This window comes from Chenopodium quinoa, unplaced genomic scaffold (assembly GCF_001683475.1).
Source record: "Chenopodium quinoa cultivar QQ74 unplaced genomic scaffold, ASM168347v1, whole genome shotgun sequence".
NCBI classification, from domain to species: domain Eukaryota; kingdom Viridiplantae; phylum Streptophyta; class Magnoliopsida; order Caryophyllales; family Amaranthaceae; genus Chenopodium; species Chenopodium quinoa.
In genome coordinates this window covers 3151516-3177215 of record NW_018744662.1, presented here as the reverse complement: position 1 = coordinate 3177215, position 25700 = coordinate 3151516, and the positions used below count along the sequence as shown (strand labels likewise).

Below are 25700 nucleotides of genomic sequence, written 5' to 3'. Positions count from 1 at the left end.
AAGGCTTAAAATTGTCCTATGGGTGGAAAAAAAAAACTTTTGAAACTTGGTTTAGTTTAACACTCATGGCTTTAACTTTGTCTTTTTATCAAGCGTTTATGTTTATCTTTATCTAATTCCAAAAAAGGTATGGAGTAACTCTATGGAATAACCAAAAAAAAAAAAAATTAAAGCAATTTTAGTGGGACGAAGACAATATCCGACTTATTTTAAGTTGTTATAACATACTTGTATCATATATCTAAGTTTATTAATCTAAACTTTTTTTCAGTTTAGAAGAACATGTGAGATGTGACTATGTTTGAACTAAAATTCAATGCAACAAAACTTAATTTGTCCAAAGTATATTTTGTTGAACTTATTCAAACTAATCTTACACTCTATATATTCTAACTTATTAGAAATGTGGTCCTTACAAATTACAATTGTTACAAATGTAAATATTTTTAACCTCTTCATAAACATCAATATTTTAATAATTAATGACAAGTTTAATTTAATGAAGCAATCAAGTTTCGATTTGATTCATCAAAACACATCAAAAAAAAATGAAAATACTAAATTATTAATTAAGGAAAAATAGCTACTTGTATACAAAAACAAATTGTATAAAATTCTTCAAAAAAAAAAAATGTATAAAAGCTACATCATTCATGGCTTCCCTAAAATCATTATTATTTTATTATCTATCTATACCTCCCCTTAAATCATTGGTATCTTTCTCATCATTTCTTCAACCTTTTTTTAGGTATCGTATTGAATATTGATGATTATCCTTACCTATTGTTGGTTGTATTATAGTCATTTATTGAGCATGACTTTTTTTAAAAACAAAGAGTATAGGTTAATAGCCTATATTCTTGATTATTAAAAAAAAAAAAAAAAAACTATAATAATGTAAATGAGATATTTAAAAGAAATATTATAATTATTTATATGTAATAATTTAAATACTCCGTAACATAGTACATTCTTTGTTTTTACCAAACAATGTCTATGCAAATCCTTGATTTTGGCAAATTTTACTTATTTGTTATACTTTCTCCACTTTTTTTTTTCTTTTTTTTTTAATTGCAAAACTTATACTACCTCCGGGCCAAATTACTCGCAACTTTGGGATAAAGACAAAGAAATGTCAAAAATCGAAAGTGTTGCGAGTAATTAACAATTTTCAAAATAGAAAAGCGTTGCAACTAAAAAGAAACGGATGAAGTATAAGACTGGTTTGATTGTCAATTGTCATTAGGGTAAAAGAAGAGCATCATAAAAAAAATTAACACATGAAGATCTAAAAAAAGTAATTTTTGATTTGAGATAAAATTTAGGGATGCACACTTTTTTATTTATTGAAAATTATCTCATTATCTTCGATCATGCACATCTACCTTTTTACTAAAATAACAGTTTCTGTTACAATGAATTAAATTTTAAAATAAGTGAAGGTATTGCGTGAGACTTGACTCACTAATAGTTTGGTGAGTCAAGCCTTGAAACAACAATTCTTGTTGGTAGATGATATCATCCAACAAACTAATAGAGGATATTATCCAGCCTACAAATGATATCATATAATCATTAGAGGATATATATCATCAAGCGTATACATGATATCATCTAGGCAATGGATGATATCATCTAGCTTATAAATGATATCATAGAACCAATAGAGGATATCATTCAGCCTATAGATAATATCATGAAACCTATATAATAGAGGATATCATGGAACTAATATGGGACATCATCTACACACAATGGATGATATCATCCAACTTATAAATGATATCATCTAACTTATTATAGATGATATAATCTACACAATATAATTTACTTTATAAAAATAACTAAAAGGTCAACAATGGCGGAACCACCATTGAAGGTCCCGTACTAAGCTCATAGGTATAACATAACATGCTCATTTCTCAACCAAAATACATGCAATGTTATCAAAACGCTCACAATTCAACATACAAACCACACGGGACAATTAATATCAATAATTATACACAACACAAGAAAGCCCCAAATCAATATTTATTTTTGGCATTTTTCGAAAAATCCAAAAATCTCAAGCAATTATCAAGCCAATTCAAGCATAAATCATGGACAAATATAATCAACAATCTTTATTTATTCTATCTCTCCTCCATCCTCTTCAATTCTCTTAAACTGTCTCTCCTTTCCTCTATATATGGATGACATCTTTGATCTCGACGAGTTTCTTGCTGTTGACGTTACCAATCTCACTATTGTTAAGGTTTGATTATCAAGTGTGCTAAAAATAAAAAGAGGAGAGAGAAAATGAGAAAGAAGATGAGACAGTGTTTGCGGAAGAGTTAAGGTGGACTGAAAAATGTTTGGGTGAGGCTGGTCTGACCAATACTTGGTGTCAAGGTAATAATTGATAGGCAATTTTCCCCCTCCCTAAAACTATGTGTCATATTACTTATATAATAAGTGAACATAGTTATTTGAAATAGGAGAGGTACTATAAAATAGCTTAGGCTTAGGGCTTGTTCACATTTACTTAATTTCAGTTCAGTTCAGTTCAGCTCTTAATTTCCCTCTCTCATAAAATATTCATTTCAGCTCACTTCAGTTCAGCTCCAATCAATTCAGTTCAGCTCAACTCATTTCAGTAAATGTGAACAGATCCTTACTCTACAAACATATGATTGTTCATATTAATTGGGTAAGTCTGATTATACAATAAATTGGGTGTAAAATTATCACACATAAAGTATACTATACATTATTCACTTAAATTAACTATACTCCCTTTTGAACAACTCATACAAATGATACAATGCATTATTAGGTAGTAAGTTTTTATTCTTAAAATATTAAATATATTAGAGTGAGAGTAGAATAGAGTGATGTAAAGAACAAAGATTAAGGATCGAAGAATACGATTCGATTGGACTAGATTTTAATCACTACTTAAATTTTTTTTTATTTTCTTTAAACAAATATTGAGTGGACTAAAAGTGAGTTCACACGTGTCGGTAGAACCAATAATGGAGTTTATTTATAGAATTTTTTTTTCATTATTCTTGAGAGTCTCATTATATACTTACTGTAATACTCAAAGGTCAACAGCAATTAATTTAATTTCCCTAAAATATTCAATTGGAATAAAGTATTAATTAATTAATAAAAGTATAATTAATGAGAACATGGTCCATAAAATAAAGTTAATTTAAAAATAATTACAGTCCAAAGAAGTTGTATGTCCACCGTGTCCACCGACAGCAGAAATAATGATACATGGTTTATGTGGTGTTTGTTTGGGCTATTGGCGTTACGCCGTTACTACTCAAATTCTCTTATTATTGGCTCACATGTAGTTCACTTTCAAAGCCGACACTAAGAAAAGGTCTATACTTTTAACTTATTTTTGGATAGTACTTGTAATGATTGATTGTAATGAAAGTAGGGTTGTAAACAAACCGAATTGAATAGAAAACGGGCTTAGGGATACTCAAGCTTAGCTTGTGATACTTTGATTCGAACTAGCGTTGAGTCTCAATCTTGGTACAAGCTTAAATTCTCAAGTTCGACTTATCTGAATACTCAACTTTATTATTGATATTCAAGCTTAGTTTGTATTCTTTGATTTGAACTCGAGTTGAGTCGATCTCAAGCTTTTTAAATTCTCTAGTTCGACTTACCTTACTACTATGCTTGATTTGCAACTTTTAGCCATTTAATGTTTAACTGAATAATGTACTTCTCTAACTCGATCCCTTACAAAAGCAAACTTATTGTCAAAACTCATAGTACAATTGTTGTTTTGACATGAATTTTGAATGCATATAATAAAAACATCTTTTTTACCCGTACCAGGGCCATAATTGAAGCTTGTTGAGACTTGATCATCAACCAATTCAATCCTATCAAATACCAGTACGGAGATTGGGCTAACACTAGACAAAGCAACATAAATTTGAAATATCATTAAAAAAGAATAAAAATTATATTTCATTCGTCAGTATTACTTAAAAATTTAAATAAATATCAATATGACAGTATGCATGATCCAAATTTAAATTACATTCAAGTAGAGATGATAAAAAATCGAACTGAACTAGACCGGACCTTAACACAATTTCTCGTGTCCAAACTCGAAAAAAATATGGAGATGCAGGGTATCGATCCCCGTACCTCTCGCATGCTAAGCGAGCGCTCTACCATCTGAGCTACATCCCCTTTCGATCAAATGATTCAAACAATTACATTATATTGATATTTAATAGCATTTCAAAACAACGTTATCCAGACAATTCCATAACCCCGCGAAATCATTGATATTCAACAAGATAAGAAACAAACACCAAAACTAGATAACACCACAACAATCCCAGTACTATTAGGAGAGAGAAAGCTCTTTCCGGCAACAATGGCGTCTTCAACCACCGCCGTCAGCCGTCTCACTCTCTCTCCTCTCACTCAACAACGTCGTTTTTCTCCTCCTAGAGCTGCTGCTTCTTCCTCTACTCCGCCGCCACAACAACCTCGAAGAGTCTTCTTAACGAATACTACTGCGCTTTCGTTGTCGTTGTCAATGTCGCCGTTGTTGACTACTCTTCCTGCGAAGTCCGATGACGTGCTTTCTGAATGGGAGAGAGTTTATCTTCCGATTGATCCTGGTGTTGTTCTCCTTGATATCGCCTTTGTTCCTGATGATCCTAATCACGGTACTCGCTTTTTAATTTTATTTTGCTGAATTTTGATTTTAATTAGTTTTTGAATCATCTGATTTTTCTAATGTTTTTGGTTTAATTTTCGTTTCAATTAATATTTTTCTGTAAATTTTGTGTAATCTGAATTTTCTAATATTTGTGGTTTAATTTTCATTTGAATAATTGTTTTTTTTGGCTGATTTTTCATCACATTTTGAGTCTAATTTGTGTAATCTGAATTTTCTAATATTTGTTGTAATTATTGTTTTTTTTTTTTTTTTTTTTTTTTTTTTTTTTTTTTTTTTGGCTGAAAATTCATTTTGAGTAGAGTTTGTATAATCTGATTTTTTCAGAATTGTGTTTTGTCACTTTGTGATATATATATATTTTTTATTTGGTTGATGTGATGAGCTTTTGATAGAATTTGAGTACTCTGAACAATTCAACAAATGCGCTATTAATGTGATTGTGAAAAATGAATTGGAGGTGTGATATAAAAATCATTCTGAGAATTAGAGAGTACTTATTTTGTATAGTAATAAAATTTTGTATTTTATCGACTAATGTAATATGCTTTGATGTTAAATTGATTTTGTTGCTGAAATTGGTGTTGGATATTATGCAAAGGTGTGGGAGCTTGCTAGAGTTTTGTTTCTAAGACAATGTTCATAACACATCATAGCGTTCAAATACATTAGAAATTCGGCCCACATTTCTAATCTCCTTCTGAATTTACAGAATCATTTCATATAGTTGCCTTCAGTTTGATAATCAACATGTTTTTCTAAAATGATTGAATGATTTGTGTCGCCTTTGATTGCCTCGGAAGGCCCTTACTACCTTTGCTAGTCAGGATTGCTTCATCTGCTATCCATGTGTCATAATAATTTATAATACATAAATGATATTAATGGCCACACTATTGCATTGGAGACGCTGAAATAAAAAGTGAAGGTAGTTGACTTGCTTACTCAAGAGAGTAAGGACGGAAGGATGGCTGGTCAATCAATTAGTAATTATTTTGAAACGGAGGAAGTAAATTCATTACTTTTCCCTAACAAAGTTTAACTGAAGCTCTTTTACTTTGAGGAACTACAAAGTCATAATCTTAATTCTTAAGTAATTTGTGGTGCTTTCTAAGGCTGATTCTCTTATGTATAAAAAGAAGTCTTGTACAAAAGGCTGAAGGAATGTTTTGGCTTGCAGGGTTTCTGTTAGGGACAAGGCAAACTATTTTGGAGACAAAGGATGCAGGACAGACTTGGGTCCCGCGTGAGATAGCATCAGCTGAAGAAGAGGATTTTAATTATAGATTCAACTCCATAAGCTTCAGAGGGAAAGAAGGTTGGATAGTTGGTAAGCCCGCGATTCTGTTGTACACTAATGATGCTGGGGAAAACTGGAAAAGGATACCATTGAGCTCTCAGCTTCCGGGTGATATGGTAAGCGTTTTTTTTCTTGGTTGGTCAAATTGGTGTATTGCTAGAAGCAGATACAATTAAGAGCTCAAGAAGTGATGTTGCTCAATTTTTTTCATTGGTCTTTGGATGAACTTGGAACTTTCAGTTGTATATGATGTTTCCAACTATTTAAGGTTCTTGTGCTTCTATGGTTAGTAGTTGTCAGAGACTCCTAGAGTCCTAGTCCTTATCGTCCTGCATCAAATTTGCCACTCTCACTTCTCAGCAGTTGGGAAGTTGCTGTTTGCTTGGAAGTTATTATTGACTATCATTTTGAAGGAAAGCTTTCTGAGGACTACTTAATGATTAGGTTCACAAAATTGAGACAGATATTCTGTCTTGTTCAATAACCACTTACAGATGATTGTTTTGTTTTGTTTTGTTTTGTTTTAATCAATTTAATTTTCTTCTAATTTGCAGTTGTGTAGCTACTAAAGTGCAGTTTGTCTCTTCAGGTTTATATAAAGGCCACAGGAGAAAACAGTGCTGAGATGGTAACTGATGAGGGAGCAATTTACAATACTTCAAATGGGGGTTACAACTGGAAAGCTGCTGTGCAGGAGACTGTTTCAGCTACTCTTAACAGGTGAATTATTCTGAAACCTTGTCACTTATAGTTCCTTTATATTTAGGCCTTTGTGACAGAACATATGATTATATGTAATCTTTAAATTAAGAAGAAATTTAGAAGTTAATTTAGAACGTTAGCCAGCTTTTGATGTCACTTCTTTCACTGGCAGCTAGACTTGGAATGATGTGCATTTCATGCTTTTAGCTTGCTGTTATACAAAATATACAATTATTCCTGTTATGCGATAGAAACTGTTGCAATATGGCTTTCCTTTTTAAGTATATCCTTGTTCTCTTATATGAATGCCTTTTTTTTTTTTTTTTTTTTCTTAATCGACCCGTTGTCTAGCTTTGGTTACATTGAAAACCAGGGTAGCCATGAGACAATAAAGTGGGAAAGACTAGGGAGAGAACATATGGGTAATTAAGTCAAAAGTCTATAAATTGTGGACAATCTCATTATAGTAACTAACAAATGATTTTACTTGAAAGATGCTTGTTGCACAAAAAAGAATACAATTTTCATTCCACTTATAGAGCTTTGTTGCTTTTGCAGAACAGTCTCTAGTGGTATCAGTGGTGCAAGTTACTACACAGGTACCTTCAATACTGTGAATCGCTCCCCAGATGGTCGATATGTTGCTGTTTCGAGCCGTGGTAACTTTTATCTGACTTGGGAACCTGGCCAGGTAGCATCCTTTTTTGCCCTGCAATTTTAGATCTTGCAAAAACTTATATTTCCAGCACATTAAAGATGACATGCTTAGCTTATTGCTTCTCTAAGCCATTTATGAATATGGAATAACATCAGCTTGAACATGTATATATCGTCATAAGGAATGCTCATAGGACAACCTTAGAAAAGGAGGAGTGTGTGGGGGTGTGGAGAAGAAGTTTTAAATGGAAGCAAGATTTTTACATAAACCATCTATTGATTTTTTAAAGGAAAAGTTTAATCTCTGCTATTATCTGATAATACATTTTCTTAACAATTTTATATGATCTTGTTTTTTGTATACATTTTCTTATATCATATTTTTTGGATCACCAAGTGTAAAATCATTTTCAGGCTTACTGGCAGCCACATAACCGAACAATTGCAAGAAGAATTCAGAACATGGGTTGGAGAGCCGATGGTGGTCTTTGGCTGCTTGTACGTGGTGGTGGACTGTATCTAAGCAAGGGATCTGGGGTCTGTGCTAATATTGTTTACCTTTATATGGAACTCCATTACTTTCTCTTGTTGTGCGTCATCGTATATCATTGTCAAGCCCTGTTTTCGAACCTTTAAATATATTCAGACAATTTTTGAAAATGTCATTTCTCTGTTTGTCTTTCTGGGTCACTACATACTCACATTAGATTATATTTTCTTTCTGATTTTATCTCAAGTAATCTGGAATCATGTCTATGTCTGTGTGAAGAATAAATGAATTATGAAACTAAAAGATAGAAATGAAAGATGGCTGGAGTCGAGGATCTACTTGAAATTTTTGTACAGCAAAATTATTTTGCTTTAATAATTTTGAATTGGATGGTGAATGTATTATGTATCTGATTTCATCTTTATTCTGCATATGTTTATAGTTAGACTATCAATCATGAAATATTTGGACTCCTTTGGGGTTTTTGCTGCTTTCTTCAGTCTCAGTTTAATGCCAGTGTCATTCTGCAGATGTCAGAGGACTTTGAGGAAGTGTCTGTACAAAGTCGTGGTTTTGGCATTCTTGACGTTGGATATCGCTCACAGGTATTCTTTGATTTTGTATCTTATGATGGGGATATGTACTATCACATATCTTCTTTTACTTTCTCCTTATAAAATGGCTTCAAACTTCAATCATTTGAGGTTCAATGCAGGCGTGTAGTTGAACTGCAAACCACTGTATATGCTCTACTGTGAAACTGATGTGAATTTGTACCACTGTATATGCTCTACTGTGAAACTGATGTGAATTTGTTTACACTATTGAACTATAAATATCGGATATCTGCATCACCAAGACTGCATCTAACATGAAGTGACTGCGAAATCTAGCTAAGACCTATGCATATGCCCTTTGTATAAACGTAACCAAGGTAGGAAATGGTTAATTTAGCTGCATGCTTTGAGATTTATCCTTAAAGACCTTATGTTAAGGTGACCGGGACATCTTGTGAAGATGTCATGTGACTAGGCTGTCTTCTATTCCTGTCTCTACTCCAGGGACCCATTTGGTTTATTTTGGATATTGATGGTGTACTTAGTTTTAATGGAGCAAATCCATGTGGGTGACATTGTCCATTTCCTTCGTTAGTGTTACACTATTAGCAAGGTGGTGCATTACAAGAGGAGGTTCTTCTCTCATTTTGCTTTTTATATTAACATGGTTTTGTAAATGGTTGGGTGGTCAACTTGGTTTGCTACTCGAGACTTAAGAGTGCTTATTTAGCTCTTATAACTTAAGCTATTGTTCCCCTACAAAGAAGGGTTGCTACCATTAGATCTTTCACTAATAACTGTTTTCTTTGTTGTGATTCATAATAAACAAATTTTAGCAACCAATAAAGTTTCTCTGATGAGTCTCTCCTTAATGTTGTCATTCTTGACGGGGAGAGGGGGGGGGGGGGGTGGGGTGGGGGGTGGGGGGAGTAGAGGGTGTTAATTCTGTTCAATGGCTTACTGCATATACTGGTGTTTTCTGGAAGAGATGCTGTTTCCTCATAGAATAGCCACGGCTTGCTGCTACTTTAAGAAAAGAAGCAACAGAGAGTTGAATGAAAGTATGTTTTAAATTTATGTACTTCATCCGTTTTTTATTAGATGCATCACTTTGAAAATTGCAGACTCCTTGGCAATTTTTGGAGTAGAAAGAGAGAGAAAAAATTAATGGGGCCCATGTGATATGAGAGAAACAGAGAAATTATTGACTCAAAGGAAAAGTAATGCATCTAAATTGTCCATATATAAAAAGTGATGCATCTAATAAAAAACGAAGAAAGTATTTATTTATTTATTTGTTTTAAAATCTGAAATCAGCATCAACATTTACTCAACGACTCTATGAGGGTTCTGAATCACTGATAGACTAATTAGCCATTAAATTTCATCATGTTCCAAAGTAGTGATTATTCTTTGTTGTTGCAGACCTATCATTAAAGTTACGTCATTGAGCCATGATATCTTTGCCAATAGTTGCCCTTAAATGATTGCACCCTTTTTTCTGGCAAGTGAAAGTGGTAGCAGAATAAGACCGTAATTGTTTACTTATCAAAATAACATGTATTCTGTAGTATAATATTTTTCTTACAGCTTTATTGATAACTATAACTCTTTTTAAGAAAATGATGTCTACTTGGGTAGTATCAAATTTTTATCCTTTTTACGTCTGCCCTCTACAGGGTCCCACTGAGAGCTTCTTTTTGTTGCTTACTCTCAATGTTATGAATTCTTCTGAAATGTAGGATGAAGCTTGGGCAGCTGGAGGAAGTGGTATTCTATTGAGATCCACAAATGGTGGTAAGACCTGGACGCGTGACAAAGCAGCTGACAACATCGCTGCAAATCTGTATTCTGTGAAGTAAGCTCTTACATCTTAATGATTACTGCAGTTATTCATGAACATCAGTTTTTCTGGTCATCCAAGAAACAAAAGATGGATTTCTTTTGTTTGGAATTTGCTCTTATTTTAGTTTCCTAAGAAAGGTGAAGTAAACTGCTTTTAAACGTCTGTATCTGCGTCCTGATGCTTACAGTCACATTTATAATTATCCTTTAACCCTTAAACACTTGCATGTTATTGCAATAGTTAAGTCTTTTATCTCTCTCTCTCTCTCTCTCTATATATATATATATATTTTTTAAACCGCAGATACATGAGTATCAGGACTCCTAAATAGTTGGTTCATGCAGTATTGAATAGTAACCTCGTGCTTTGCAGGTTCATTGATGATAAGACGGGGTTTGTTCTTGGAAATGACGGAGTTTTGCTTAGATACCTCGGATAAAGATGATGTATACTCAGGTAAGCCAGTTACAACTTCAGTTTTAGAGATCTATTCTACTTTGCTAGAAAACTGGATGTTTTTTTCCTTCTGTATCATTGACAAATCCAAAACGTAACATATATTGTGTTATGGGACAGCCTTTAAAGAGTGGAAGTCTCGCTAGAAATGATTCCAAGCATAATTTTACGACTTTTGGAGCTGTATTCCTGTACCGCATCTTTGCCCTGTTTAACTGAGAATACATAGATGATTATCAAATTATTATATAGGAAAATGTTTGGTGGAGCTTGTTCTTCAATTTAGGTATAATGAAGCTACCTCTAACTACATTGTCTATTTAACCACATGCAGGTTCCTCATTGATCGCGGTCAAGTTTTGTATCTGTTGTATGAGTATCCTTACAATTTTCCTTGTACGAGTATCCAAGGAAAGCTGAGGTGATTCTTTCATTGTCGATATATGATATTGTAATTACAACAGGATCTTTTTTTTTTATATTAGTTTTTGTACCGAGCTATTGTATACCAGTCTTGTTGAAAAGCAACAATCACTTTTCCTCCGAGAAATACCGTGACTAATTGGGTTGATTAGCATGAACTGATTCTGTAAATTCTCTGTCTTCAAGGATATATCTGTAACTTGAGCCGAAATTTGGTTCATCTTTTAATGGCATCGATTTTTAGTCATAATTATTTTGTACATTTAGTTTTCCTATCTCCTTTTTTCGGCCAATTTCTGATTCTATTCGCATAAATTTGACACCAATCCGTAGGATAAAAAAGATTGAACAAGATTTGGTGTAATAAGCTATGACTTTTCTAGTCTACGAGTCCAAAGCACGTAGGAAGGAAATAAAGAAATAAATAGTCATATGAGCAGAAGAAAAAAAAGGCAGGTTCAATTTTAGGGATACAAATCTATCCCAAATTCCATTGAACACCTAAATTGTAAATGTTAAGCATATAATTACATCATTTTCTTGTCTGTACCTAATCACTCTCTCTGTAATTAAAAGCCTTAGATATATTTTATGTAAAATAATAGTCGTATATAATTCAAAAAATAAGCCTTTCTCTACAACCCTCTACCTATATTACCATCTGAATGGAAGCTGTTTGGTCTATAATTACAATGACTTTATGATGACCACCAAAGATCTAATCACCTAGGTGGTTATATAATATATATACAGTACACTATACAAAAAAATGAAGCCGAAGCAGACGAACCCTCTTTGAGCTTGAAAATAATACATCACGTATCTGATTCTTTATTGTCATGGGGTGAAGGCAAAGTTCCGCAGTGACTTCCACCCACTAATACACAGAACAAAAGGCATGTGTGTTGAAGCAATCAAGATTATCATGGCCGAAAGATCCTCAATGTCTTTGAAACCTGGAGACGGCAGAAGGGACACTTAGAAACAGCAGAGGAGCACCTGCGACAAAGCACATGCCCACAAGGAACGAGTGTAACATCTACTTCAGCACTCAAACATATCCGGCACTGCCATGCTGCTTTAGCTGTATCAGCTTCTCTAGCTGCAGTATCAGCCTTGTCCTGCGTTTTTTCACAAGAGCATCTCATCAGGTGTAGAACATACATTATGAACATAAACGCAACACAGCACCACCATCACCAACAACAAAGCCTTATTCCCAAAATGATTTGGGGTTGGCTAACATAAATCGTCACAAGGAACCGTAAGATATAAAGAATGTTATAATTTTTTGAAAACTAATGCTTCCTTAGTATTCTACTTGCAACACTTTAACTTAAGCACTATTCACATATACTACTTTGAGTACCTTTGATACTTTACAATTTATTTAGAAAAAAATATTCACGTGGGATCTTGATATATTCATTTTATTATACTTTCATAATATCACATATAATTTTTACTTATTGATTATAAGAAATATAAATAATTGGAATAATGCATTAGCAAGCATGAAATGAAAATGTTGTAAGTTAAAAAAAAAAAAACACAGAGAAAGTAACAAGTTAATTAGAAAAAAAAAATATAACAAGATCCCACGTGAAAAATAATTAAGATTAGACCTTAAACAAAATGAAGTAACTAATTAAAGTCGAAGGAGAAGTTAAACCGAACGAGACTAGTATAATCATGATGAATATTTACCCCAAATTCAGGAAAATTGTTTAAAATTAAGGCATTCATGTTAAGATATTGTTCATGAATTTCCAAGCAAACAGTAGTGTTTTATTTATTTATTTTTAAATAAATGGTATATCATGGATTAAGGACAGAGACCTGTTCAAGCAATAATGCTGCTTCAGAATCCTTAAGTCGTTCCTGCAGGGTCAAGTTTGTTCGTAGCAGTGTCTGTGTTTCCATATCAATATTGACCCCAGCGGCCGAGAGCATCTCATGAACTGCCTGAACCAATTCTGCAGGCGAAACTCGCCCATAGCGGAGATCTTTACCTGTCTGCAGTTGCCCAGGAAATGTCTTATAAGCAATTTTCAACAAAATCCAGCAAATTTTCCAGAGGCATCATTTAACAAAAAGTTTAAACAAACAAATCTATCAGAAGCTAGAAAACATGAAAGAACGTAATCACAGAAGCATAGAACCAAGAGCCTGTAAGCGTGAAAGAGCAACAATATATAAGTAGCCCATATGGAAACCAACCACTGACAGTGTTCAGGGAGATCAAGAAGATATAAGCAGCTATTCTAAGTAAAACAGTTATTTATAACCCCTACAACTATTGTTATCATCTAAATAGGAAGGGTGTTAATTTTGGGAGCAAACAGGTAATAATTATGAGACAATACATTTTTGGCGATTATGGTGAAATTGATCAAACAGTTATACTTCATTTGTTTTGTAATCATCGCAACACTTTCCTTTTACGATCATTCCATTAATTGCATCACTTCTTCATTTGGTAAGGACTCATTACTATTTTATTATTTCTCTCTCCCACTAACCCCACTTTCTCTCTACAAAAATAAAAAAATATCATTTTGGCTCATGTGATGTGACATCACTGGCCAACAATAACCCTCCTTTATATATCCCTACTAACTATACTTTATCCAAGCTTGGGACTGGCAGTGGGAAACCCATAAGCTACGTATTTCTCTCCCTTACTAAATTAAAAATATATCCCTACTAGCTATACTTAATATTACAAAATTCCACTAATGGTCTCTACCCTATAATTTTCCTAAAACTTTGTGGAATTCCTTGTGTTGTGATTATTACAAACGATGGGAGTAACTTCATTCTCGAAAATTTCCGTCCTAAACTTTGTCCTTGTAAGGGTGTTTTACTTGGTTAAAAACATTGCAAACTATTAGCTTCTTATTTGTGGACATAAATTTTGGTAGCCAAAAAAAAAAAATAAAAAAAAAAATGTTGATTCATGTAAGGTCTCGTAATATATGTTTCATGTCATACATGGAATTATCAAGGTTTTTCCTCACATTTCTAGTTAAGAATACCCCAGCCAAAAATTGTAGCCACCCTTGAAACTCGACCACCGGAACGACCCTAAACCAACCTCTGTTGAAAATCCAACAACCTTTAAAAACCATATTTGAAACAGGCTCTACATGCATAATATTATAGGACAGAGGGAGTATAGATTTAACTCCCATGAAACAGTGTGCACTCATGTGCATGTGTGATGTATATACAATTCATAATGTACACACAAATCCCCATAAATTCTATCATCTTCCCTACAGATTCATAAGTTGATTATTAGGTATCTGAGATTTAAATCTATACTACCCGTATTTTTATACAGAAGAGGAAGTTCCTTCCCAGATCTCTTTATCTTTCCCTTCCCCTTTCACTTTGATTGGCATATACTTTTCTGAGGTGTTGAAACAAAAACCCTTCAAAAATATATAAAGGAAAAAAAAAAATACCTGTGTTGATGCAATGTTGTCTCTTCTGGCATCTTCTGGAATTGGTATATGCAAAGTGTTTTGAGATACCATATCATTATTATCTGGCACTACTGATGAACCCTCCTCATCCAGGGATACACTTCTGAATGAGAAGACCTGTGAAGACAGAAGACTGTTTATCACTCCAGGAGCAATTTCAACTCCAAACCGATAGAGTGCTTGCCCTGCTGAGGGTCTAACATCTTCTGGAACTTTACCATACTTCAGCTTCTCTCCATTTTGAGACCGCCATGCTACTATTTCTCCCATGTAAAATGGCCTTAAAGGGTGGAATTGAACTTGACGAGCATCTTGAGCCAATATATCTTTGCCTATCAAGTCACTGTTGTTCTTCATAGTCACACTTCCTTTGTTTTCAAAGCAGATTCTCAAAACATCAGTGAGTGCACTCTCTGAGTTTTCTGGGCAGAGAAATAAAGACCTAAGAGGCAATGGGCTAGGAGAACCTAAAATATCACTCAAGACAATGGAAATCACATCTACAACAGAGATATAATTTGGAGGTTCAGCAACTAGATAGAGGTTCTTCCCTTTATGGATGTAGTAAAGAGCACGATGCTCAAATTCTGCAGCCCACTCTGGAAGTGTTGAGTCCTTTGGAACGTAGGTAATGTCAATGCAATCAGGAAGAAGCAAAAACCGAGTATAAATGGACTGAACAAACTCTATCTTGTCTGCTGCATCCTCAAGCAAATAATTCACTTCATCTGGAGATAAAGTATTGAATGCTGGAATGTTACTTTTAACACTGCTAAGAATCTTGAACACTGCATCCTGAAATGATCTGCTCAACAGCTTTTGCCTCATGAATTCCAATGAAACTGGGCCAATACTTCCCAGAGCATGCACCTCAACATTCAGTTCCTGAAAAGTATGAGCATCCAGAAATAAGGCATCAAATAGACAAATACAATAAAAAAACAAAGTTTGATTATTTAAGGTGGTTGTCTACCTCCTCAACTAGATCAGATAACTTCCTGATGCCCAAAGTTAAACATGTCTTTTCTGGAACACTTGGATGGACAAACCTGAGTCTGGATGAGTTGATAAATTTAACAAACCGGGAGCCACAGGAATCAATATATACACATGACCTGGCGTGCACAAGTCTGCTGCCATCATCTGGTACTACTGCATCAAAATGCCAACGAGACCTCTCTGACTTAAAATCCTCAGTCTCATCACAAATGAAATGTAAAATTTCCATTACTGCACGGAGTTCATTTGGATTTAAACGTTGATATCCACATGCTTTCTGAAGATTCAAGAGAAGGTCTTTTGCACTAGATACAGAAAGCGTTTCCTGTAAACCCATGTTTTTGAGGATCCTTACAAAGGGGAGATAGATAGAGGGAAGTTCAAATACAAAAGGGGACAAGTTAACTCCCAGGCGCACAAAGAGAGAACTTGCTTTCACCAGCCGAGTACCATTTGCTGCAGGCAAAAATGCAACCTTCTCCAACTCTTGTACATCTGCAATTAGGAACATGGATTTTCACAAATGAAAATGAAAGAAATGTAACGAAAAATAATAAAGGTTAACATTTAAGTCTCCTATACCACTAAGGGCACTAAAATACAGGAAAAATAAATAAGTTAAACAGGGTCCTGTGATCCTGTCTCTAAACAACAAATTCATTAATGTGCTCATTAAAAAATAGAAAATCAGAACCCCAAGAGGTCTAAGCCTTTAGCTGGAACTGCTGTAGCTGAGCTTTTGAAATTAGTACCTCCTGCCTACTAGATAATCACAAATTGAGAAGAGCTGATAGAGAAGATAAGAACTAGATCAGATAAGTTATCTAGCACTCTCACTGCACCAGGTGAGAATAAGTTAAGCCTAAAATCACAAAATCTAATCATTAGTCACGTTTCCTGCTAACAGTTGTAAAAACTTTAAATAGTGACTGTAGAGCTAAAAAAGTGAAGTATAGTATTCATATCACCCTCTAAAGTTCTTCAACAGTAGCAAATACCATTCAATTCTGTTACTTGAGACTCCCTAATTAACTAGCCATAGCCAGGTGTGAGGTACTGAGGCTACTTGAAAATAATGTTTGAAATTTAATAGGATAAAAGCTTCTAGTAGCTGTGTTGGATACTTCTAAGTTCAAACAAGTCCCATCCTTTCAAAGAGTCAACATAACATTTGAAAGACCTTCAATATAGATGCTACATGCTTAACGTCTTAATAAATTTGTAAAATAAAGTACACATAAATTTAAAAAAAAAAAAGAGATTAAAAAGAAAGCAGTGAACGTACATTAAGATGTTTGAACTTACAGTATTAGCAAAGTTTATAAATTCACCTGACAACTCAAGCCAGTACACTACATAGGATGAGATGAACAAAATATTTCCACCAATAATAACGTACTTGTTACTTTTGTTCAAATGAGAGTCTTTTGACACTTTGACTTGCCCATAAGTTGAACACATTGTACTATTATTTGTGCTCAAGGCCTTTAGGTCAATAATCATAGTTCAAAAACCAAAAACTTCGGACAGGTCCAGGCCAGGTTTTTGCTAGGCTAAATAACAAGACAACAATAAACCAGTTCATTCCAAGGGGAACAACTTTCATTTTCCCATAAGGAAAAAATAAAGAGAAGTTTTTGGTATGCCAGAATATTAAGCTGAATCTTCAATCTAAAATATTCCCTCAAAGTTTGTTGGCATACCTTTCCTTAGCCACCTAAAATTCAAATTTGCATGATAGAACAATTAACAAAACTTTGAAGAAGATTTTATTGCAGCACTTACGAGCTCTATATACTGAATAGATAAAAGTATTGATAACACTTGCATATAGCCAAAGGAGGAGACAAATGTCACCATTAGAGACTCAGCTGGGCATATATAGTCAATGCATGTACTAATACTGAAGCGGTGAAAAATAAGATACCTGTAGAAGAGAGAGAGTCCCAAACTTTAGAAAGGTACTTGAGGATTTCACATGCAGCATCCTCAACAGTCATCATGGTAGTTGTTGTTGGCCAATGTGCAAGAGCATCTCCACCACCATCTTTTCCAACAATCTAAAGCCATGGAAAAAAAAAATCAGCTTATGTTGCTTTTCTTAACAAACTGATAAAATTATACATCCTCCACTTTCTTACTTGCAACGTTGACTTTCGAACTTGTCAATGCATAATTCAACCATAATACGTATAAAAAGGAGTAAAAAAATTAATTTTGAAACTATGCATTGATACCAATCTAAAAGATACCACATGTAACAAGACTGTTTTAGCTTAAGTATACATCACAAATAATAGTCAAAATAGAGTGTGTGAATAGTGCAAAAGTCAATATGTTGCAAGAAAAAAAAAAAAAATAACCGAACAACAGAGGAAGCTTTTTCGTGAAGCATGAAAGTGCCACATAGGGATTGTCATGTCACTATTATTATAAAATAAGAATTTAGGAAATAAACAGAGTGAGGAATAGTATTAATATTGGAGCATAGTCTCCCATATGTTTCTGTTCTACCAATATAAAAAATCAAGCAGAGAAGAGCCCCATGGCCCCCACCCATGCTAGTTGTTATCTATGATTTTTGATGAGAGAGGAAAAATAAGGTCCAAATTAAGAGTTGAGATTAGTCTCGTGTAATGGGCCAACAAAGGGGAAAAGAGAAAAAGGGCTTTAAATTAAAAAGCATATGTTATTCTGACAAATCAGAATTTTAGAAATGAGGAACAAGTGAATTTGGGGGAAAATTGATATTTATATTTACAATGCATCTCTAGAAATATTACAACCCTGACGTTCAAGTGGCTGGTCGCTAATAGCTAAATGAAGTAAAAAAAAAAAAAAAAAAAACTCAATTCCTCCTAGCTTATCATTCTATAAATAAACCTTCTGAATTTCTTTCCCTCTAACAAACTCACTGCCCCCTTCTTCCCCAAGCTAACTCACTGATTTATTTGCATTGCCTAGAATGCCCCTATCCCTAAGCCTGATGCATTACGTATAAAGTGATAGTGGGTAGAACTTAAAGAATGGATCATAATGGAATGTGGGTGGAACAAAAAAAAAAAAGGGAAAATAATTTTTTCTACATAATTCAAAAAATCATAATCTTCATACCGGTCGAAAGAGATCAAAACTAAAGTCATATAATCACATACTAATACTAACCTATAAGATAAAGAGATTTTGAAGATAATATGATGGTGTCACATTAGTGTTTTTTATACTGCATTTTTTTCAAAAGCAAGAGTTTAAAGCTATTTTGAATTTAAATCAAGCATTTTACCTGCAAATGTTTCAACACTGTAGAAAATGATGGAGGGCTCTTCAGGTATAATGCTCCCCAAGAGTATTCAGGTGGAACTACATTAGGCCTCAAAAGGATGGGGGCACAACTCCAAGCCAATGGCCAATCTTTCAACAATATGGCTTCACTGTATGATGAAAGCACTCGCTTTCCACCCCTCTTACCACCAACATTAGGAAAGCCTCTTTCTGAAGGTACACAAGCAATCTTACCAAAGGCGTTGCAGAAGTTGTTGCTGTAAAGCACAGCAAAGTTTGAGAAAACAGCTTCCACAAGAGATTCAGCTAATGACCATATCTCTGAAGACAGTTCATTATGAGAATTACCAGGGTTCCCATCAAACTCTCCAAGATCTTGATTTTGTTCAACACACTCAGAACCAAGAAACTCTACCCTCCTAGCACACTCAAGCATCACATCTGCTTCAGTTGCTGATCGCAGACCTAATTTTCTCAGAATCTGAAGCCATCCATCTGTCGTGAAGCGTTCCCCAGGAAATCTCTTTCGCTCACCAGAAAATACCGAGGTTAACAAAGCATCATTTGGATCAAATAGATCCTGTGGTTTAGACAACTCCAATGAAAACTCGTCAGCATTTCTTACAAAATGAGTCTCCTTGAGAGCATCCACCACAGAAGATTCAATTTGAAGCTCTTGCCAATTCATATAAATATAAATTAATATGTCTTCCTGTTGAGACTGGCTTTTACCTTCAAATCCAGGCAAAGCAAACCGTACTAGAATCTGCTGATCATGCAATTCAGGAACACCCAGAGCTCTAAGTAGCAAACTTTCATCAGATTCCATGGTATAGGAAAGGCAATGCTCATCATATGGTTTCAGAAATGAATTAGATGCGATTACACAAAGGTCATTACCATGTAATTGTTTATATGACCCCACTACTGTCTTATATATCGGCAATTCGCGTAATACATCCAGTTCCTCTCTACCATAGTTGGACCTATTAATGAGGAAGTCTGAGACAAAAAGATTGAAAAGCTCTTCACAATCTGAAGCTGGAAAAGAGGTAAGTTCAGAGAAATAACCAGCTCGTTTAGCTACAACAAGCTTTGAAGCAATTACTCGTCCTAGTGATTGGCCAGCAGAGGGGAGGCAATCACAGGGACCAGCACAATCCAAAAAAGCAGGATCATACATAGGTATATTGCATTGATTTAGAAATGACAACAGCCAAGGGTACCTACTCTGAGCCTCTCTAAAAGCCAGATAGTATGGTCGGACAGTTTCAGATAGAGATGAAGGATCTATAGTCAGTCCACTTAGCATGTTCACAGATGACTCCATTTCCAAAACATCGTTGCCAGAAGATGGGCATGTAGAAATGGGTGGAATAAAAACAAGATCACGCTCTCTTATACGGCACAATACCGGCCTACCAAGAAATGCAGGAATCAAGGGCCAGTCTGAAAAGAGTGAAAGATCATCTGAAGACCCATCAAAATTCTTCCAGAAGAGTCTAATCCAATCAGGACTCGGACCAGCTTCTCCACCAGAGTCTGTGCAATTATCCCAAGAAAACCATGGAGCCATATTTGAGTTCATAACGTGTTTCACCCAACTTTCATGGAAAAGCAACTTCATATGATTAGCTAGTAAATGAAGGGAAAGCTTATGCAATTTCAACAATGACTGCAGAGAGACATCAAAAAATATATCAGCTAAAGTAGGACGCTCCAATATCTTAAGATGAATAAACTTTCCCAACAAAGGCCGCAATAGCATCTGCTGATCATTGTTTCCAACCCAAAGATCAGTAATTCCCAGCCTTGCTAAATTATTCGCCGCAGTGGGGCATGGCAGGCCTCTCAGCTCAGCTGCTATAGACAAAAACTTATTTCCACCATGGGCAACATTAAAACTATTAACATTTGTGATTCTATCCCTTTGAGCTGTTGGATTTCCAGTTTTTCCTATGTCTTCAACTACTCCTCGTCCAAAATCAAAGAGGGCCTTTCCTAAACTTGACATCATTTCAAGTGCATCTGCTCCTGAGCTTGTTGGACTATGAGTAGATACTCCATGAAGTCCACGTATGCTAGCCAATGATGTTGAACTTCCATCAACTAATCTGTTTGCTTGTGGAAAGGAATTAAAGTCTACAGATGTGTCACCTTCACTGGAACCAGAAGACTCAGGAAGGTGGATGTCTGACAAGCAATATTCAAGAACATCAACAAATGTTTCCACTGACCGGAGAACCATAGATGTTGAGGAAACCCTAAGAAGATCACGAACCATTTTTGGTTTTATTTCTCGAACTGTAACTCCCACCAATTGAAGCTCACTAATGAGATACCATGGCACAGAAAACACTGGATAGTGCTCCTTGACAAAATTACAAACCGTGGCCGGAAGCAAACTCTCACCAACTCCATTCCCAGGTTGTGACAGAAACATACCTTCTTCAACTCTCACCAGATTCCCAGAATAGAGCGGCCACACTGGAAGGTCAGCAAGGCGTACATAGAATGGCCTTATTACACGTTCAACTATGCATTCCCAGTCTGCTTTAGGCACTTTTACTGAAACAAAATTATCACCACCTGGTTGATCATTCTGTGAATGCATATCTGATCTTGGCCACAAAGAATAAAGATGATCACTGAATTTTTGTAAAGCAAGATCAACTGCATGTCCAGCACTTGGCTCATCTGCAGATCCTCGTCTCATTTTCTGCATTACCATAGTGATCTCAATATAGGAATCACGAATGCAAGCCATCAACTCTTTGTTCCAAGCCTCTATCAACTGACTTCCAGCATCAGGTTGCACTTCATAACCTTCTTGAACTTTAAAAAGAAAACGACCTCTATTGTGACGGACGAGAAAGTATCCCAATAATGTAACAGGTATGTCTATCTTTGCAGACAAAGGAAGAGGAGACATAACACAGCTTGAATGGGATAAATCAGCAGGATGACCATTTCGAGATACATGAACTGCAACTCCAGCAACAGGTGTGAGGTTATACGCCAGATAACGCCTGAACAAGTTAGGAACATACAGAATTATATAAAAAATGTTGAATGAGCAATTACATAGGTGCCTTATGAGAGAGAGAGAAAAGGTGGGGTAATAATGGTTGTTAATCTTGTTATCACATGTGAACAAGGGAAGTTAGGGTCTTATGTGTGTAAACACAAGCAAAAAATGAATAAAACATACCAAATAAGGAAATGGTAAAATTTATATGCAACTTCCCAAAAAGGAAAAGGGTGCAATTAAAAAAGACAGAGGTATATATTAACCTGTAGCACTCATTCGAATTTGAGTGTCAAGACTTGGGTTAGGGTCCAAGAGTCTGACATGAAAAAATATAAACAAGTTTGGTGCACAATTACAATTCCCAAAATTGTGTTCATTACATGTGGACAGAGATATTTTCCAATGTTATACATGCATGTAAAAGTAATTAAGATTCTCAATTTCAGCAAAATTGTAAGTGTCCATATCCATATGAAGTGTTAAGTTTTCAACAAGGGAATTTGAACTAAAATGAAGAGACAAACATCAAATTATATGTTAAAAATTCTTACCGTCATGTAAATAGCACCTGTGAAAATTCTATGAAACTCAAAGTAGTATGTGCAGTATAAAACTATAAAAAGTTTGTACTCCCTCCGTTCCTAATCTATGGTTATGTTTCTATTTTCGGAGCGTTCTTTCTTTGGTTACGTGTCTACTTCCAACAATATTTTCACACTTACCCTCATATTTACCGACTTCCAATGCAACTATTCCCATTTACAAAATTATTTACATAATTCCAAAGCAACTATTCCCATCCACCAAAGCAATTATCTATACCCAAAATAAATAATCGCAGTTTACATACTCCCAAAGCAGTTTTCTTAACACCCATGAAAAAAACCCAAACGTAACCATAGATTAGGAACAGAGGGAGTAACAAAGCAGCAACAATGGAGTATGGACTTAAAGTAAATAAATCAAAGAAAGTAATCAGCAAGCAAGTTAAACTTAATGAAGACATAAAGATTGATATCAATCTTGTAACTAAGGCCATAAGAGTGAGATGGGTAGAAGAGAAGACAAATATGGGTCATTTAAATTCAAGTACAAATTCAAAAGAAAAAATAAACTAGAAACCATGCTTATTATTATCTGTAACTTACCTATCGAGGGCCATGTTTCTTGTTTGCCCAGAACCCATACTCAGAGCAGTGACCCACTGGTCAGAAACTTTATTTTCTCCTTGGCGACAAGTGATGTCAATCACATGCATCTTAGAGGCAGCATTAGAGCTGCTAAACAGCCTAGATATCTGGAATTTCCTCCATTTCTTTTCAGAAAAAGGATTCCTTAATCTGGCTGATGATGAATCAATACAAACCGAATAATCTTCTGAAGGTTGTAGGTTTCCTTCTTCCCACCTAGACAATGACACCTGCAATCAATCTCCATCATATGTATAAGTACGAAGCATCTTAGGTGAAATGAAGCTGTTACAATAAAAGAAACAAATATATAATAGTGACACCTCAGCCACACACTACCAAAACAAACAAAAAAAGCGCAATTAAATGTTATTATTCAATAGAAGCAGTTTGTTTTCAGTTGAAATGTTGTTGAAACAGTACTTAGCCATAGCGGCAAAAACATAGTGTCATAATTTGCAAGCTAAGTCATCATATTTCTTTATGAGCACAGAGTATTCACATTAATAGAAGTATAGAACTACCATTGTGTTGTTACATGCAAGCTAGAGTTACCAACTTTTAAGAGAAAAAAAAGTGTTATAATACTAATGGACCTTTGGTAACAGTGTTAGATTGTTCAGAATTTCACTAGCTCAGTACTCAATAGTAGAGCTGTTCATGGGCGGGATGGCCCGCTACCCCGTCCAACCCGGCTGCAAAAAGGGCGGGCTTGGACAACCTTTTTGAAAAAAATTGGATATTTGGGTGGGCTAGGTTCGGCCCGTCAATATAAATGGACAGGTATGGACAAGAAAATATTTATCGCGGGCTAGCCCGCCAGACCCGTTTATAATAATAATAATAATAATAATAATAATAATAATAATAATAATAATAATAGTTTAACTATTTTATTAAGTTAGTTAATTATGACATAATTTGTGTATTTTAGAAAATAAATACAAAGAGACTATATTGAACTATAAGCTTTTATTAATTACAATTATTTATTTTAGTTTTATATTTTATCATTAACACTTATTAAATTTCAACTTTTTTTTATTTTTTTAAATTTCTATTATCATTTGTGAACAAAAAACATTAAGACAACTCTACCAAAATAATTTTAGCACAGGTAAATAATAAAAAGATTAATTAGTGTTATAAAAAAATAAAAAAAAGTTTAAGGCCCGTTAGCCCACGGGCAAGCCTGGCCCAATAAGCGGGCATGGACAAGTATCAAGCCTATATAAAAGGGTTTGGGTTTGCTACATAAAGCCCGTTGGACAAAAAAATAAACATAAGCCCGGCCTGCTACCCGCCCAAGCCCGCAAATGATCACCTATACTCAATAGGTCTTTAAATAATACTTATAATGTGATATAAGATGGTTTTCTTGATTAACAAATAGTTGTTAAGTCATAAATAGTTACTGTACTTAGTTACATAATTTTTAAAGACCACTTGTACTTTAATAAGCAAGAAGCGTATTGTTTAGTTGTTGGTCAAATCAATAAAAGATTAGGTTAAGTCATGACCAGGGTTTTATCGGAATTAATCAACGTTCAGGTTATTCTCAATTCGGGTGTGGTTCAGGTTCCAGTTTTCTATACTTGAGTCTACATTGGGTACATGGGTTTTAGATATTCATCGAGTCAGGTTTTGTTCAAGTACGAATAACATTCAAGGGTCATAATGGGTATCAACTTTTGAGATAATAGATCGGATTTGGTTTGGTTAAATGATCATTTTATTTTATTTTCTTGGGTCAGGTTATGGTTGGTTCCTTACTCTCTATCCAAAATCCAAATAAGCTTCACCATGAAGGGACTTTAAAGTCCTCCAAGAAAAAAAAATGAAGTTTTCAGGGCTTAAATTAAGATTTAACCTCAACAGAACATAATTTCCTCTGCCTCTTTCTCAGCACAAAATGATTATTGCCCTCCCGTCGAATCAACACTATTAATCCTGAACATCACACTTCACACTTTGCCCAGATTTTACAATACAATAGGAACCCAGATATTTCCTTTACTGGAGTATTTATAAGACAGATTACTCCTTGAACAAAAAGGTACTCTAATCAATTGATCCTCCATCAATTACTGTACATCTAAGCATCTTGTATTTGCTAATTAAAACATAGCTCTGGCAGATCATATATAAACAGCGCCATTATATAGCACACTGGATAAAATAAAAAGAGATTACCTGCAAGACTGACTTCAGGGATAAAAGTACACGAGATCCATGCTCCACAAATCTGTCATATATCTGCTTTATTTTATGAAATCCAGCTTCAGGTTCTTCGGTCATAAACTCAGACGAAAGTGGCATGCGGATAATGGTCATATCGGAAGAGAACCTCATATTTTGGCCTCCGAGCATAGGAGAAAATTGATCTCGAAATCGTTCAGTCAAGTTAGTACCTAAAATGACATCAGATGAAGCATAATGATTCCAACTGTATACATGAAGTTGAAATGAGAAATTCAAGAACCCTAACACTCAAACTGAAAGTCAATATAACTATGATTATAGTATTATCCTTGTATCTAAATCAAGCATAAACCATCAACAGTAAGG

The 25700-nt window shown here is 34.7% G+C and overlaps 2 protein-coding genes and 1 non-coding gene across 3 annotated transcripts in view; 1 reads left to right on the top strand and 2 right to left on the bottom strand.

Moving 5' to 3' along the window:
• Positions 1 to 4136: 4136 nt before the first annotated feature.
• TRNAA-AGC lies at positions 4137 to 4209 on the bottom strand. The gene has a single exon. It is a non-coding gene; the product is annotated as a tRNA-Ala (tRNA).
• Positions 4210 to 4281: 72 nt separating this feature from the next.
• Positions 4282 to 11372, top strand: LOC110702076 (photosystem II stability/assembly factor HCF136, chloroplastic-like). Its single transcript, XM_021879723.1, has 9 exons — positions 4282 to 4697; positions 5889 to 6124; positions 6598 to 6728; positions 7269 to 7401; positions 7782 to 7904; positions 8388 to 8462; positions 10157 to 10272; positions 10633 to 10716; positions 11051 to 11372. Exons 1-8 carry the CDS (start codon positions 4400 to 4402, stop codon positions 10697 to 10699), a joined length of 1179 nt encoding a protein of 392 aa, XP_021735415.1. The 5' UTR covers positions 4282 to 4399; the 3' UTR covers positions 10700 to 10716; positions 11051 to 11372.
• Positions 11373 to 11590: 218 nt separating this feature from the next.
• LOC110702075 overlaps positions 11591 to 25700 on the bottom strand; it is a 29482-nt gene continuing 15372 nt past the window's right edge. Inside the window, exons 6-13 of the mRNA XM_021879722.1 lie at positions 25326 to 25543; positions 23091 to 23362; positions 18913 to 21940; positions 17557 to 17689; positions 15604 to 16124; positions 14610 to 15515; positions 12979 to 13155; positions 11591 to 12260 (exon numbers count right to left, since the gene is read on the bottom strand). Of these exons, the coding sequence (XP_021735414.1) occupies positions 12063 to 12260; positions 12979 to 13155; positions 14610 to 15515; positions 15604 to 16124; positions 17557 to 17689; positions 18913 to 21940; positions 23091 to 23362; positions 25326 to 25543 (5453 nt within the window). The 3' untranslated portion in view covers positions 11591 to 12062. The remainder of the gene's footprint in view (positions 12261 to 12978; positions 13156 to 14609; positions 15516 to 15603; positions 16125 to 17556; positions 17690 to 18912; positions 21941 to 23090; positions 23363 to 25325; positions 25544 to 25700) is intronic.

Bases quoted from the DNA above. Each gene is read 5' to 3' on its own strand.
- LOC110702076 (XM_021879723.1), top strand. From the start codon at position 4,400: ATGGCGTCTTCAACCACCGCCGTCAGCCGTCTCACTCTCTCTCCTCTC. The intron at 6,125-6,597 runs GTAAGCGTTTTT...TTGTCTCTTCAG, and splicing joins CTCAGCTTCCGGGTGATATG to GTTTATATAAAGGCCACAGG. The intron at 6,729-7,268 runs GTGAATTATTCT...TTGCTTTTGCAG, and splicing joins GTTTCAGCTACTCTTAACAG to AACAGTCTCTAGTGGTATCA.